Here is a 17963-nt window from a genome sequence, read left to right as displayed (position 1 = left end):
ATCTAATTTAAACAGTTGTCACGTCACACTCATCGGAGGCAATTTGTTGTTATAAAGCATTGCATAGTTTCCTAAAGCCTTTGACACACTTTGCTGTTGGCAGACACTTGTAAGAGTACTGTTTTGTTGTTGTATATGGTGCATTTCCTTTGCACTTAAGTTTTATTTTCGTTTTTTTCCCTCTTGTTCATGTTTTGTTGCTGCAGTATTATTCTGCAGTAGCAGGATACAATACTATCCTTTGTTAGAGTATTTGTTCTTATCAGTCAAAATCACAAAAATAACTGAAAACTAAAACAATGAAAAATTCCCGGAATTCTAAACAATTCCCGGGTTTTCCTGGTTTTCTCCTGGATGAAAAAAATTCCCGGATCTTGCTCTAAAGCTGATTAGAAGCTGGTATCGCTTTCCCTGGTATTCTAATATGAGAACAGCTACGGAATTTTGATTTGCAACACACTTCACTTCATAAATCATTAGTTTCTCATAACCAAATAAAATACTGGGCTTTGGTTTAGAACTGTGTAATGGTTTTTGAAGGCCAAACTTTCACCTCAGAATGTTACCTTTACTTTAAAAGCTGCATAAATGTATGTATACACAGCCATACAACCTGTTCACATACAATAGCAATTTGTGAGTTGACACTCTAGGATTTCATAAAAGTGTCAGTTTAGTAAGCAAAACATTAGACTGTAGTAGTGCCTAGTTCATAGTTTCTCACGTATCTATCCATTGTACTAGTGCTGCAAGTCAAATGTTGCATGACTGATCAAGCAAGTTTGATACTATATCAAGTGCTTCTGCATACTGAGCCTAATCAATTGAACTCTTCAGATTTCTTCCAAACAAATCGGTACAAAACCTCAATTGCCAAAGCTTCAATCTGGAAACTTAAGACAACTTTGTATTTTTAGAATGACAATTTTTGGAAAAAAATACCTCGTCTTGTAATTGGGAAAGAGGAATGTAGGAATAGAAGATGATGAATGGGTAGCTTTAAAAGATGAAATAGTATCAGCAGCAGAAGGTCAAATGTGTCAAAAGACAAGGCCCAGCAGAAATCCTTGGATAACACAAGAGAGATCCAGTTTAACTGAAGAAATGAGAAAATACAAAATACAGCAAACAAAGCAGGTAAAAGGAAATAAAGATTTCTTAAAAAATGAGATTGATCGGAAGTGCAAAATGTAACAGGACTGGCTCAACAAGAAATGCAAGGGTGTATTAGCATGCATAAATAGGGGAATGATACATGCCACCTATACGAAAATTATAGAAATCTTTGAAGGAAAGGAAAGTACCTGTATAAAAATTAAGAGCTCAAATGGCAAGACTATATCAAATAAAGAAAGTGTGGCCAACAGATGGAAGAAATATATAGATGCTCAATGTAAGAGAAAAACTAACACAATATTATAGAAACAGAAGGGGATGAAGATGAGATGGAAGAAGAAAGCCCTGAAGTGTGTATATTGGAACGGTGCTCATGGAGTAGAAAACGTTTCCTCAGAATTATGATCACTTTGAGAGCCAGCCATGACAAAATTATTCAATCTTGTATGTAAAAAATATGAGACATGTAAAATATCTTCAGACTTTCTTAATAAAGTAATTATTTATATTCCAAAGATGGATGGGAGTGAGGGAGTGGAGTACAAATTGTAGAGGGCGATCAAGGGATGAATACAGCAAGCAGCTTGAAAAGGATGTGGGTTGCAGTAGTTATTTGGAGATGATGATGACTGCACAGGATAGACAATGATGGAGAGGTGCATCAAACCAGCCTTTGGACTGAAGACAGTGACTACAAAGATGACAACTGCAAACGAATATGTAGCCACATTATCACACTTGCAGTAAGCCAATTTTTAGAAAAACATTTCCCAGTACATAAAATAAACTGACTGGTACTAAACAACAACAACAACAACAACAATAAAGATATCAGGAATAATTATGGATGGAAGTTTAGTACACGACAATAATGTGTTCAGATTATTTACTTTTTAGTGCTGTATAACAAAACTGCAGTAACAAATAAGTGATATGGAATTAGGACATTTGGTACTAGAAAAGTTTCACAACAATGATGGATGTATTATGTAAGGAAACTCATAAATTGAAACCTATCAAACTGGTACAAATTCTCACATCATTAAAATCACATGGAATGATCCTGGGTTGGCACTTCTTCTGAAGGGGTTAAACCTTGTTGAAAGCAGCAATATCCACACTTTGGACCTGAAAATAAATGCAATATTATTAGAAATATAGTATGATAGCAGGCCTTATTTGTTGGCACATACAGATAGTTGCCATATTTCTGAGTGTAGCCATTCCCTTATAAAAATATGGATGAATAAGTCAAGTACAAAGATCACTAAAATACTACACTGACCTGAATATAAGCCCTCCCTCAATGCTGAGGGACGAAACAAGGAAGAAACTCAGATAAAAATATGTGTTGTGTTACTCATTTTCAAAAATTGCTCACAACATAGTCAAACAATCACAAATGGCTCTGAGCACTATGGGACTTAACATCTATGGTCATCAGTACCCTAGAACTTAGAACTACTTAAACCTAACTAACCTAAGGACATCACACAACACCCAGTCATCACGAGGCAGAGAAAATCCCTGACCCTGCCGGGCAAACAATCACATTTTTGTCTTTTACAAGTAGCTAAAGCTTTACTGTTACCACTTCATTATCTAATGTGTATCATTACTATCAAACCAATGGAAAATTCAGGATGGAATCAAGTCAATATTATGAAAATGATAAGATTGCAACTCCCCATAAGGAGATGATGTTGAGTCACCGGCGTGCACGCGCTACTTTAGAAGGCCTTTTGCTCGAAAGCTGATTTCTTTCTGTTCTGCCTGTCCAACTCAATGTTTCCTCCGTATGGTGAGTGTCATTACTATCAATTTCACCACTCTTTTGAAAGTAAGTTGTCCTTGCTACAATCCAGAGACTGGACATAGTGCTTTTCGAACTCTTGATGACAAAATCTTAATACTGTGCACCATGAAGAGAGAATCCACTCACACATAAGGCTAACTGATTGCTTTTCATTGTTGCCGAAGTGAGTGCATTATGCAGTCCAATAATCTATGAGAATAGAGTTTTTGGAAACTGTCTAAATGGTTTGCTTATGATATCAAGCACTTACAGCTTTGAGATGTAGCTCCTGGTACCACAACTATCTTCATTGTAGCAATGTTATTTACTACTTCAGGTGTGAGGTGACCAACACAAGCATAGCTCTTACTGAGAAAAACCGGGTCTGCAATTCCAAAAAGTAGCCAGCCAGTCTATCATTAATACTGTTATCAAACCCTTTTCTTGGCAATGTATCCTAAATTATTAAGGAAATTGTCTTTGGATGATGTTTTGCACTTTAGACTAACAAAAAGGGATATATATAAAAAATAGAAAGAAACATTCCACATGGGAAAAATATATTAAAAACAAAGATTCCATGACTTACCAAACAGGAAAGCGCTGGTAGATAGGCACAATAAAAAAACACACAGACACACACACACACACACACACACACACACACACAAAATTTCAAGCTTTCGCGACCCATGGTTGCTTCATCAGGAAAGAGGGAAGGAGAGGGAAAGATGAAAGGATGTGGGTTTTAAGGGAGAGGGTAAGGAGTCATTCCAATCCCGGGAGCAGAAAGACTTACCTTAGGGGGAAAAAAGGACAGGTGTACACACACACACACACACACACACGTCCACACATATACAGTCACAAGCAGACAAATTTAAAGGCAAAGAGTTTGGGCAGAGATGTCAGTCGATCAGAAGTGCAGAGGCAAAGATGTTGTTGAATGACAGGTGAGGTATGAGTGGCAGCAACTTGAAATTAGCGGAGATTGAGGCCTGGTGGACAACTGGAAGAGAGGATATATTGAAGGGCAAGTTCCCATCTCCAGAGTTCGGATAGGTTGGTGTTAGTGGGAAGTATCCAGATAACCCGGACAGTGTAACACTGTGCCAAGATGTGCTGGCCATGCACCAAGGCATGTTTAGCCACAGGGTGATCCTCATTACCAACAAACACTGTCTGCCTGTGTCCATTCATGCGAATGGACAGGTTGTTGCTGGTCATTCCCACATAGAAAGCGTCACAGTGTAGGCAGGTCAGCTGGTAAATCACGTGGGTGCTTTCACACGTGGCTCTGCCTTTGATCGTGTACATCTTCCGGGTTACAGGCCTGGAGTAGATGGTGGTGGGAGGGTGCATGGGACAGGTTTTACACCGGGGGCGGTTACAAGGGTAGGAGCCAGAGGGTAGGGAAGGTGGTTTGGGGATTTCATAGGGATGAACTAAAAGGTTACGAAGGTTAGGTGGACGGAGGAAAGACACTCTTGGTGGAGTGGGGAGGATTTCATGAAGGATGGATCTCATTTCGGGGCAGGATTTGACGAAGTCGTATCCCTGCTGGAGAGCCACATTCAGAGTCTGATCCAGTCCCGGGAAGTATCCTGTCACAAGTGGGGCACTTTTGGGGCTCTTCTGTGAGAGGTTCTGGGTTTGAGGGGATGAGGAAGTGGCTCTGGTTATTTGCTTCTGTACCAGGTCGGGAGGGTAGTTGCGGGATGCGAAAGCTGTTTTCAGGTTGTTGGTGTAATGGTTCAGGGATTCAGGACTGGAGCAGATTCGTTTGCCACGAATGCCTAGGCTGTAGGGAAGGGACCGTTTGATATGGAATGGGTGGCAGCTGTCATAATGGAGGTACTGTTGCTTGTTGGTGGGTTTGATGTGGACGGATGTGTGAAGCTGGCCATTGGACACATGGAGGTCAACGTCAAGGAAAGTGGCATGGGATTTGGAGTAGGACCAGGTGAATCTGATGGAACCAAAGGAGTTGAGGTTGGAGAGGAAATTCTGGAGTTCTTCTTCACTGTTAGTCCAGATCATGAAGATGTCATCAAACTTTGGGTTGGCAGGCTTGGGTAACCAAGAAGGCTTCCTCTAATCGACCCATAAATAGGTCGGCATACGAGGGGGCCATTCTGGTACCCATGGCTGTTCCCTTTAATTGTTGGTATGTCTGGTCTTCAAAAGTGAAGAAGTTGTGAGTCAGGCTGAAGCTGGCTAAGGTGATGAGGAAAGAAGTTTTAGGTAGGGAAGCAGGTGATCGGCGTGAAAGGAAGTGCTCCATTGCAGTGAGGCCCTGGACGTGAGGGATATTTGTGTATAGGGAAGTGGCATGAATGGTTACAAGGATGGCTTCTGGGGGTAACAGACTGGGTAAGGATTCCAGGCGTTTGAGAAAGTGGTTGGTGTCTTTGATGAAGGATGGGAGACTGCATGTAATGGGTTGAAGGTGTTGATCTACGCAGGCAGAGAGACGTTCTGTGGGGGCTTGGTAACCAGCTACAATGGGGCAGCCGGGATGTTTGGGTTTGTGAATTTTAGGAAGTAGGTAGAAGGTAGGAGTGCAAGGTGTCGGTGGGGTCAGGAGGTTGATGGAGTCAGGTGAAAGGTTTTGTAGGGGGCCTAACATTCTCAGGATTCCTTGAAGCTCCGCCTGGACATCAGGAATGGGATTACCTAGGCAAACATTGTATGTGGTGTTGTCTGAAAGCTGACGCAGTCCCTCAGCCACATACTCCCGACGATCAAATACCACGGTCGTGGAACCCTTGTCAGCCGGAAGAATGATGATGGATCGGCCAGCTTTCAGATCACGGATAGCCTGGGCTTCAGCTGTGGTGATGATGGGAGTAGAATGAAGGTTTTTCAAGAAAGAGTGAGAGGAAAGGCTGGAAGTGAGAAATTCCTGGAAGGTTTCAAGAGGGTGGTTTTGAGGAAGAGGAGGTGGGTCCCGCTGTGATGGAGGACGGAACTGTTCCAGGCAGGGTTCAATTTGGATAGTGTCTTGGGGAGTTGGATCATTAGGAGTGGGATCAGGATTATTGTTCTTTGTGGCAAAGTGATGTTTCCAGCAGAGACTATGAGTGTAAGACAGTAAATCTTTGACAAGGGCAGTTTGGTTGAATCTGGGAGTGGGGCTGAAGGTGAGGCCTTTGGATAGGACAGAGGTTTCGGATTGGGAGAGAGGTTTGGAGGAAAGGTTAACTACTGAATTGGGGTGTTGTGGTTCCAGATTGTGTTGGCTAGAATTTTGAGGTGTTGGGGGAGTGGAGCTGGAAGTGGGAGATTGAGTAGATGGGAGAGACTGGGTCTGTGTGCAATGAGAGGAGGTTGAGGTTTGTTGGAAAGGTTGTGAAGGTGAGTGAGTTGCCTTTCCAGAGGTGGGAAACCAGGAGATTGGATAACTTCCCGTTATCCACCAGGTCTCAATCTCCACTAATTTCAAGTTGCCGCCACTCATACCTCACCTGTCATTCAACAACATATTTGCCTCTGCACTTCCGCCTTGACTGACATCTCTGCCCAAACTCTTTGCCTTTAAATATGTCTGCTTGTGTCTGTATATGTGTGGACAGGTAGGTGTGTGCGCGCGCGAGTGAGTGAGCGAGCGTATACCTGTCCTTTTTCCCCCTAAGGTAAGTCTTTCCGCTCCCGGGATTGGAATGACTCTTTACCCTCTCCCTTAAAACCCACATCCTTTCATCTTTCCCTCTTTCCTGACGAAGCAACTGTGGGTTGCGAAAGCTTGAAATTTTGTGTGTGTGTGTGTGTGTGTGTGTGTGTGTGTGTGTGTGTGTGTTTTTATTGTGCCTATCTACCAGCGCTTTCCCGTCTGGTAAGTCATGGAATCTTTGTTTCTAATAATACATTTATCTCTCTCTGAATAATGTAGCTGCAAACCTCAATTTTCCATTTTCTTAGTTGCAACCATCCTGTAATAATCATGGGCACACGTGCGGCCCCCCCTCCCCCCACTTACAGCTCTATTCAAACCAATGACACTTCTCGTTTCTCAGCTTACATATTGTGCCCATTACTAGAATTATTGCTAGCACAAAGACAGTCATCAAAGGCAGTAAGTACTACAGGGCTATCAATGGACAATTTATGTACATTTATGTTACGTGCCTGTTACTCAAGAGACTCAATGAAAAATGTTGAGTGTGTCTGAACATAATATCTTTATTTTCTGTCTTTCTAGGAATGATTTATTCAGTGCTGGAGAAAATATTATAATGACAGCTGAATGAGAACTTACAGGACAGTCATACAATAAAAAGCAATCAGCAAGTAAGTCTCTAAAGCCACAGTGCATTTTTGGGTACAGTGAGAACTGAGACTGTCACTCAGTTTCTTTTTGTAGTTATGCACACGTGTCACTCTTTACGTATTAGATTGTGATACTACGGTAATGACAGCGTTTATGGTATGTCACACTTTCAATTTCATATTTGGTAGTCAACTGTCTACAAGCACACTTGAAACACTTTTTACACATGCACTGCCCACGTACAGACACTACAAGAAAATACTAACATAGCAAACTGCTTGAAATATGTCACTGAGCAGACTAAACTATCAAACTGAAAAGTAATATAGGACTACTTACATAATCTTCAATTGCTTCTATTGCTTCTTGAAGTACATCAACAGATACTTTGTCATCTTCCACAACACATGAAATCTGAAGTTTATGTATTCCATAAGCAAGAGGTACAAGTTTTGCTGCAATTTGAAGGAAAGAATTGTGGTCAAAATAAATTAATTAAAATTTCATAGCAACATCAATTTTAAATGGAAGATAATTTCAGATTTATGCACAGGTTTTGATTCCTACAGGAGAGAGTCAAGGGAAGTAGGCGTATTTTGCTAAAATGTTTAAATTGTTTCCAAAGATCCTGTTCCGCCAACCACCCACGAGATATCACATGTAACACTACTGAATATCACTGCTTCATGGGGATTCTAAAACAGACATACAATCCTTAGTCACAGTCAATAGCAAAGCACAAACAAATCATATACTGTACATATTTCTTTAACATGCACAGACCATTCACATCTTTGAAGATATGCACTCCCGGAACAAAGAAAGAAAGTACACTTTAATTTACAAGCAGTAAACCATTGTGTATACACTGACAACAACTGAACTGCATTAGCAGTCAATGATTTGGTGTAATAGAAGACAATTATTGGTGTGAAAGATGGTCTGATTTAGACTTTCTCCACCTAAGAGAAGGATGAAAGATCAGGGTTTAACATCTTTCAACAAAGCCTTTAAATATTAAACACAAGCTTCAGTAGGGTAGATAAAGATCTGGAAGGAAATCAGAGTTGTTCTTTTGAAAGGAACCACTCAATATTTGTCTCACTATGTTATAGTAGCAATTCTCAAAAAGACTAGTAACTGAACTAAGCACAGTGAAGGTTCGACTTACATAAAAATTAACATTTAATAAAACTGATAATGCTTTATGTTGCAAGTGTAAAACTTGATCTTGTTTGTTAGCTATTTAAGGAGTAGTATGTGCTGGTACCTGTGTAGCTGCAAACTATATAATGAAATTGTTGGACAAACTTATCTCTACCTTTATTTTAATAAATTCTTGAGTAGACACAAAAGTATCAGCATTGCAATTTATTAAATTGACACATCTAACCTTCAACAGACAAAATATTACTTACATGCACCCCAAAGAAGACCATCCATTGATATTTTGCGTACTTCAGCCTCCAACAATTTCATGTCAGTTTCATCATCCCATGGTTTCACATCCAGAATAATATTTGACTTTGCAATTAGTGCTGATTCTGAAAATCATACAGAATACATATAACAATTTTTTAGACTGTGTATTTTTCTCTATGACCTTCTCGTGTCATTTTCATAACACTTAAAAAGTATTAGCAAGTTTTGTGTAAAACAGAATAAAACTGAGGCTTTATTACAAAGTTCTTCAAAACATGTCAATACAGAATCATACATTCAAACAGTATTTCTCCTCTAAATTTATGGCAGATGCTTCAGACATGGAAAATTATTCTTCAATACAACTGCTTTTTTCATGTTTCAGGTTTCTTCCTTAATGAGGAACAATTCTGATCACTGAAGTACATTGTTTCAAAATCTGCAGTAATTGGGACACTAGTAACACTTAATTTGGCCACAGGGCCATATATTTGAAATGGTATTATTCTCTCACAATGCTAATCCCTAAGCAAAAAAATATTTTTATACTTTTGTTTAGAGCTGTGAGATGTTAAAATTTTACAACACCAATAGATAACATTGTTCATACTTCCATGGGGAGACACCAAAAACTAGTTGTGAAAAGTAAGAAGGATGTGTTATAACACACATCCAAATCAAAGACTTGTATAAATGATTCCCCCATAAACATTTTTACACAGCAAAGTGAAGTGACTTCTAGGCAGTACTGTGAAAAATATAAAATTATAAATTTTATGCTCTGTGTGTGTGTGTGTGTGTGTGTGTGTGTGTGTGTGTGTGTGTGTGTGAGTGTGAGTGTGAGAGAGAGAGAGAGAGAGAGAGAGAGAGAGAGAGAGAGAGAGAGAGAGAGAGAGAGAGAGGGGGGGGCAGACAAACATGCAGTCCTTTTTCCTCACACCAGGGCCCTACACACATTCTTTTAAATATGAGCTCTATTATTTATCTGGTTTGATGTATATGTAGACAGTCCACATTTTAATTGGTTAAGGTAACTGAATATCATTCACTTAACATTATGTAAAATTTTCCATTCCAGCTGCTATTAGATAACATATGAAGCATATGTAATCTGGTACGAGTAAAGTTGAAGCAAAATGTGAAAATTCTTTTGACTATTATCACCTCTCTGAGATGTATCTAACAAAATTAATATTATGCACTGTGAATCTGGACAACAATGGGGATAGTCCACTAATCTTAATATTGTACTACTGAGGGAAAGATGCTCCTTTTACACAAACAAAAGATTATTATTTTAAACTTTACAATAATAAATGTATTTTCAAACACAAACCAAGAAATTACAGACCTTGAGAAATATCTATCTACTATCACATCAGTTGTCCATTCGATTCAGTTTTACTAACCAGAGAAATGAAACATTTTACTGAACAAAACATTTGCCATCTAGTTTTTGTAACGTCTATTTCTGCCAGATCTCCCCCCCCCCCCCCCCTGCCCCCTTACTACTAAATATTATGCCTTAGGTTCAATACATCTTGTGAATCAGACAAGAGTATTTTTTAATGTGCATTTAACATGTTTACTAAAGTCAGTTCCAGGAGAGAGCATGAATTCCAATTCTTTGTTATGCGTTCTTAAGAACTGTAATACTCAAAACCAAACTCGTGTATGGAACAAATATCAGTTCCTTTAAGATTGTAATAGACGGGACTTTACTAGCTGTGCTAAGAAATTACTAATTTGGTTTTCTTCTGTGTTTAACCTTCAGCAATATAGCACATGTAAAGAAGTTACAGCTTCACTAGAATTTGAATACTGTTCCACAAAAAATAAATGTATATTCAATAATATTTTTCTGATATCTTATACATTCTAGTTACCACTAAGAAATGTAGTCTTAGTATGTTTGAAATGTAGTTTTTACTCCTTTTTTTGAATCATGATTTAATTATGCAGGGTTGCACAGAAATAGTAACCACTTAAGTTGATGTGGGCTGTCCTGCAGATGTTCATTAAGTGGGGTGGGGGCAGGGGAGGTAGTAACGGACACTTAGTTGCAATGGGGCAGTGTGGAGCATGTTGTCACAGAGTGCAGATTACCAACATTGTGATCACTGCACGGTATTTTGGTGCCACTATAAGGTCCTACTTTGTGATCAAGTTCCTTCTTCACATGCAATCAAAATGTCGGTTTTTAACTTTGAAGAGTGGTTTGGCATAGGGGAGGATATACTAGTGGGCATGTATTGTCTGCATGAATCCCAAAAAACACTAGTGCTGGGCTAGGTGCAGTGGTAAGGAGTCGCAAAAAATTGCCATAATTGGATCAAAGTCTGACCGAACAGAGACTACTCCACAGATTTGAATTTCATTCTTACAAACTTATTCAATAACTGAAAACTATTGATTCTGTATTGCTCATATACTTTTGTGAAAATCTGTTGGCCAAAATCAATGAGGATGCTAACTTTGCTGAAAATTTTTGGATGGCAGAAGCAGCCCATTTTCATCTAAGTGGATACATGAATAAGCAGAACAAGCGTTACTCGACAGAAATAAATCCTGCTGTACTTCACTGGTGAGTGTTACAAAGAACTAAGGTGACAATATGATGTGCAGTGTTGTGTCAAGGGCTGAAAAGCCCTTACTGTTTCCAACATGGAGGAGACACTGCTGTCTATGTGTCTCAACATTACATCAACAGGACATTTTTGATTCCATTCTCTTCCAAATCTTAACATTCAGCACACCTTGTTTCAACATGATGGAACCACCAGACAATCTGCTCAACTGCTTATGCCTGCAGTAAATGTGTTTGGGGACCACATAATTTCAAGAATGCTGACATTAATTGGTTGCCTCCAGACATCTCAGTGTGCGCCCACATTTTATGGGGGACATCTGGCGAGAATTTTGTATCTGACTACACCACCAAATCTTGCCCAGCTAAACACACTGAAGAGACCACCACCAACATCTTAGAGAACACATTGCACAACACTGTGCAAAATTTTCAGAATCAATTTAATGTGTATGGTGAAATGTTTTGTAATAATATCAAATATTTCCATTTCTCTGTGCCACCCTGTACATTAGCCCAATAAAAATGAATGAAGAGGACTGTATGACAAAAATTTAAATGTAATTTTTAAAACTAATTTGAATAATAAAAAAATAGACATGCCTTTAAAATGGTCAGATATTGGGACATTGCGTTCAAGACATTCTCATATATTCATTTTGAATACCACCAAATGAGATGAATTGGAGTCTGTGCACCATTTTGAAACTGCCACCTTAAATTTATGGTGCAAATAAATGTTATCCTGGATTGTCATCTATTTCAAACAAGTACACCACATTTCAATTATTTGGTGACAAAGTGGAGTAAATACTGAGTGAAGTATCATAAAGTACACACACACACACACACACACACACACACACACACACACACACAGACACAGACACAGACACAGACACAGAGAGAGAGAGAGAGAGAGAGAGAGAGAGAGAGAGAGAGAGAGAGAACAACATCAGTAAAAGGTAATAAAATATGTACCACTGTGTGGTGTCTTCAGATATGGATTTGAAGTAGAGTGTACTTACTTTTTGATTTCTTTGCCGCATACTCTGCTAACCTCTGTTCTTTTATTTTCTTAGCTTCTTCACTTTCTTCCTGCAAACAAAATTGTGTTTGTGGTTAATTTTTATTGAAAATATTGGAGACACTTTAATAAAGCCTACAGAGGAACCCATAAATGCACAGTTCAACAGCAGATGTCTTACATGTTCACACAAACTATGTGGTATAGAGGGTGATGTTTACCTTATGTAACAAAAATTCCATGGCTGAAAAACAACCGAAAACGATGAAAAGTAATTCCACATCTGTGTGTGCGCATGCACTCAGAAGTGAATATCTCGCGAGCTATGTTGTTGTTCATAACTAATTATGTGAAGTAGGAATCTATTGTTTCCCTGTTATTCAACTTATGTTTTATTTAATTGCTGGACCATCGACAGCAATAAATGTTTTGCAGAAATATACCAAATTCTCAAAAGTACTTCTACTATCGTACTCATCATTTAAAGTTGTTCAGGTAGTACTTGCAGATTTTATCTAATTGCAATCTTTTATTTATAAATATATATATGTTACATTCATAATTCACAATTTTCGAGCAATAGAAACCTTGGACCAGTCAATTTATGTGTGTATTCTTATCGTATACTGCAGACTCGGCAGTATTTGGCCTGTCATGCGGCAACTACGTATCCCAGCCCCCAGACAACAAAACCAGCCAAAACTTTTAATATTTTAGCTCTGAGTCAGGGGGTACGTAGCTGAGGGCCACACCCCACCACATCATTTATTATTAGAAAGCCCGCAAGCTATCAACTCAGGTTGGTTTAAACACGGCAGTGCTCAACTTAATATGGCCCTGCATGCCTTTGCCTTCCTCCAACTTTTGAACAAACTTTCCTGGCCAATTTTATTTATGAGGACCTACAATTTGATATGGGCTGGTAATTCTTGACAGACTGAGCCTGAGCACAGCTTATACCACATCACTGTGTTCAGAAGACCACACCTGAGTAACTTGGGCCATGATTTGGTCTCCTTTCGCACCACAACTATCTACAGGCTACCTTTCCCTTAACAGGTATAGGTGAAAGTCTACTAAACAGGATATTTGATAGTACTTTATATGTAATATTTACAAGTGTTATGCCTCTGTAGTTGCTGCATTCAACTAGATCTCCTTTCTTATGCACCAGACACACTATCCCTACATTCTATTCTTCTGGCAACTCTACCTCTTACTTTTCCCACATGAGGCACATATCTTTTAGATCCTACGATTTAGCTCAACTCCTTCAGCTTTCAATAGTTCAGATGTTATATTGTCAGTCCTTGGTGCTTTACTGTTCTTCAATCGAGCAATTGCTTTGTACACTTCTCCTTGGGAAGGGGGAGGCATTATGGCATCATCTAGTGGGGCTGGGATATATTCAATAGGGGACTCAAGCATCCAACAGTGCACTGAAATACTCTACCCAATGTTCCAATACCTCTTGATCATTGGCTAGTAGTTAATCACAGAAAAAGTTTCAGTTCGACTGCATTTAAACTTTGCCAGCTAGAATTTTTAGAATGGAATTGGCAGTACAACATTATTTCTTAACTACTTTGAGAGTCCTGGTGTTGATTGTTATTTACATTAAAGTCTTGAAACTTTATTATTTAAACTGTATTATTTAATGGATGTAATCAAGTGCTGTAATCAGGTTTTTCTGTCCGATCATTCTGAAAGTTAACAATTTTAACATTAATATACTTTCATTTTTTAATTTCATCCTTAAATTGTGATATAATACTTCGTATGCTATGCACAAGAGCGTTAAGATGACATGGTGCAATTAGCAGTGAACTGGGGTAAGTTCTGGCATACTTGCTAACTTCTGTATCTTTCAAATGATACAGTGCATGTTTTGTCACACATCTACAGAAAAATTCAGTTTATAATGGAAATTGAAAGGAGCGATGTCTTCGGTTTTTGGATTTGGTGTGGTGCAAAAATGATGGTACCTTTGGAACATACAGTGTATCTGAAATGTATGAAAGAGATTTATATTTACTTGCAAATAACTGCCATCATCTTTCGCAGACAGTGAGTGTTCACAAAACTTTAGGTTCAGTTCACAGAGCAAACATCATTGCTGACGAGAGCAGGATGAGCTCCTACACTTAGTTTCTGGCGCCAATGGTTATTCTCCACAGCAGATATGTAAGGCACTACGAATGAAACCAAAGGTGACTAAGCAGTGCAGAAGATAACACAGACAGATCTAAATCCATGGCCTTACTGTCATATATGGGAAGATTGTTGTCAAAAATAGTATGGAACCTCAGCGAGCAAAAGGTAAGTGATTTTTCGTCCTCCAACAAAGACAACAGCACTCTCAGATTCTACTAAAGAGGGTTTGATGCTCCAAAAGGTTGGAGTTGAAAAGGTCCCCTACAAATGTGGCTTCTCGTACACTGAACATACGATTTGTACAGTCCATGAACAATGTATGGAACACAGCTGGTACACCCACCTCTTACATCCAAATAAATCAGCTGTGGCAGAACACTGTATTGATACTGGCCACACTGTTGTCAAAATTTTATCTCCTCCATCTTTGTGGGACTGAGTGGAAAGAGGCGATTGAAATTACCTTGGCGATAAATTTAATTAAGGGATAGAGACCTCAGCTTGGATAAGTAGTGGAATTTATCAGAAAGTGCTGTTCAGAGTGACACACTGACATCCCAGCATGGATTGACTGCCCAGCCACAGATACAATTAATGCATATTGTACTTCTTTGCTGCTGATCAACATCTCTGATGCCTGTGAATCTGGCCATATGTGCAGTGGTGCAGTTCGCAAGTTCAAGAGATTGAAACAAGTGCTTGAGCGTCAGTGTTTTGGCTCACTCTGAAGATGGCTGAACGATATACATCCAAAGTATTAGAAGCAGCTGAATTTATGCGGCTGCACACTAGAAATTTAATGCAGCAGTCATTGCGCTGCAAAAACATGAAGATGCTTAATTGCTGTGAGTGGAAAGGGCATCAATAATCACCTTCACTGTCACAAATATTTCTATGTTTCTTCTGAATACACAGATTTCAGAGGATGTGGTTGTGGTGGATCCTGAGAACACATCTGTTTTTTCAAACAGATAGTGGATTTCGCATCTACAGTAACATGATAATGTGGCAGTACTCCTTTGTCTCTTGCTTCCAAATGTGTGCCCACATGTGCGCCTACTGTCCTCTCATTGGCTGTGTTGAACCAGCAGCCGACACACCTCTTTCGTTCCCATCATAACTCACAATTAGCATTGACGACACTGCTGCATGAAACATGTAGTTACACCATTGGCCCCTATCTAGGCTATACCATCTCCTGCTAAAATGTGTACTATTGTGGAGTATTTGTCCAACTGAATTCAGTTTAGACTACAAATTGGTTCAGGCAAACTGCTGTTTAAACATTATAGATCCCCATAAAAAGCCAAGGTAAGCAGTATACATTCTCATGGTTGAGATGATAAAATTTGCTGGCCACTCACCACTCCCTCAACCACATTTGTCCTCTCTCACCCAAGTTGGTGTCCCTATTGCTCCTTCAACCTTTCAGAATTTTCAAAATAAATTTGCTTGCAATTTCAATTGCTAGAGCTTCATCTGTAATTCTAAGATATCCCCTATATAATCCATTGTACAACATAAGCACATTGACTCTCAGTCTGAAATTTCAAGCTGACCTTGTATTTTTTTGGATGACAAATTTGGGAAACCTCATTTTATTGGGTAATTGTAATAAAATTGCTTACTGATGTTTAATAAAGTATGTGCTTAAAAAGCTTCTGTAACCAATTCTTTTGCAAAAGATATGAAACTGGAAAGGGAGGTATTGATTTAACTTGCAAAATTTGCAGGTTCATTTTACGTGAGTATATTGGCATGTTAAACACAGTGTTTCATCCAGCATTTACATTTCCATATTCATTTTCGTGACCTAGTATTTATGTATTGAAAGTGAAACTCATTTGACTTCCATTGTAGCAGTTATATTTTAACCAGAAGAGACTCTGAGAAGTGTCCATTTGACTGAGATGGCTGCCAAATGGTTTGCTGTACATGCTCTGACAAATAAGACATGTATATACTAGAATAGCGTTCAGCATACATTAGACCATATTGAAACAGCTGTTTACCATTTTGCTACAACAAATTCTGATGTCTCCATTTGCATTAAGATGTAACTTCTCTTTTGGTAGAATCACTGATTTTGCCTGTAACCAGATATATAGTTTCAAATGCAGTCCCCATCAGCAAAGATCTTCACATCATTTTGGAAAACTGGGACAAAGATTTGGCTGTTTACTAGAAGAGTGGAATTTGATTCACTCCACTATTTCATGTCATTAATGAGCGTGGAATTTATCAAGGCAGCATCTTAAATGCCTACATCTGCACCTTACTGAGCATAGTTAGTAAAGGATAGTGTTTTCTTTCCCAATCATTGATGGCCTCATCAGTGTTAGGGTATTCTTAGCACATAAAATTTAATGATGATTGCTTCCTTCACATTTTTGTCCCAGAAACTAGATGAAGAATTGGCTTTTAGGTGCTAACATGGAGCTCTAAAATTTCACTTACCAACACACTTTTCAACTGTGAACCAGCTTCCATTTTGGAATAATCTATATTTTTGTGTTAATATATCTCCAGTTTATTTTCGCAAATATTCTTCCAGTTTTAAATATTCCTCCAGTTTCTGCTTTATACCAGTTCTTAATACTTTTTATAATATAATTTGTTTTGTAATACTTCTTTACATGTGACTGTTTTGGATGCCATATGTTAAATAATCAAAGGATTCTTTTTTACATCTGGAGCATCAATTTGTTAATATTAAAAATGCCTAGTTGCATGGTGGGTAACACTTCGAGGACTGGCCGCTTGGAGGAGAGCAGCCCTTTACGCCATCATTTAAAACATTACTGGCACATTTGTAATTGATATACATAAAAGAATATGTACTGAAAAGGACCAAGTTTCAAGATACATTTTTCATACTTTCTTCAGTTCTTTGATAAATAAAAAATTTTAAAATAATGACCGAAATTGTAATTATCCTTCCAAAAATGTGGGAGGTGAGTTACTGAGCAATTTCTTCCTCTCGAGCTTCCAGAATTCCTTGGCCATTCAGGAAATGTTGTGTGTTTGTAATTGAAAACAGTGAACTGAAACCTAATGAGTACATGCATGAAATTGTCTGTGCGATCACATATTGATTCAGCCATTCACAACAGCAGCTGTGAAGCTTACTAATGTGTCTTTAGAAACTTACTGGTTGATTAGCTCTTTCTGTACATCAGTGAATTAATTCAAATCATAAAACTTGCAACATTGTCCACTAAAGATTATTTTTAATGTGTGAAATACAGGATAGCAGTTAGCAACAGGTGCTTTTGACTGATTCCTAGCAATCCAAAAACTATTAGTTTTTCGATAAATGAGAATACATATACTGGGAGGAGGAGGAGTAAAGAACTACTGCCAATCTATGTGATACTGGCACTCAATTAATTGCATTTGAACAGCCTTCATTAAAGTAATTTCAGAACCACTACTGCAAATAAGCAACAAATTTGAGCATGAAATCTCTATAATGTGCTTTCATGAAACCCAGTTGATCGGTACAGCCCAAGAGTGCCGTTGGCAGTGAATGAAGTTTCTCTGTTTTCCGAAGTCAACAATAAGTTGTAAGTGAGCTATAGTGAGTGAATGT

General features: G+C 38.6%; 1 protein-coding gene across 3 annotated transcripts in view; it reads right to left on the bottom strand.

Moving 5' to 3' along the window:
- Positions 1-1985: 1985 nt before the first annotated feature.
- LOC126480838 (elongation factor 1-delta) overlaps positions 1986-17963 on the bottom strand; it is a 52765-nt gene continuing 36787 nt past the window's right edge. For all 3 annotated transcript variants that reach the window (XM_050104187.1, XM_050104196.1, XM_050104206.1), the window contains 4 exons: positions 12219-12288; positions 8600-8725; positions 7521-7636; positions 1986-2244 (listed from right to left, as the gene is read on the bottom strand). In XM_050104187.1, the coding sequence (XP_049960144.1) occupies positions 2206-2244; positions 7521-7636; positions 8600-8725; positions 12219-12288 (351 nt within the window). In that variant the 3' untranslated portion in view covers positions 1986-2205. The remainder of the gene's footprint in view (positions 2245-7520; positions 7637-8599; positions 8726-12218; positions 12289-17963) is intronic.

The sequence above is a fragment of the Schistocerca serialis genome, chromosome 1 (assembly GCF_023864345.2).
Source record: "Schistocerca serialis cubense isolate TAMUIC-IGC-003099 chromosome 1, iqSchSeri2.2, whole genome shotgun sequence".
Taxonomy (NCBI): Eukaryota; Metazoa; Arthropoda; class Insecta; order Orthoptera; family Acrididae; genus Schistocerca; species Schistocerca serialis.
This window is presented reverse-complemented; position numbering and strand designations above follow the sequence as displayed.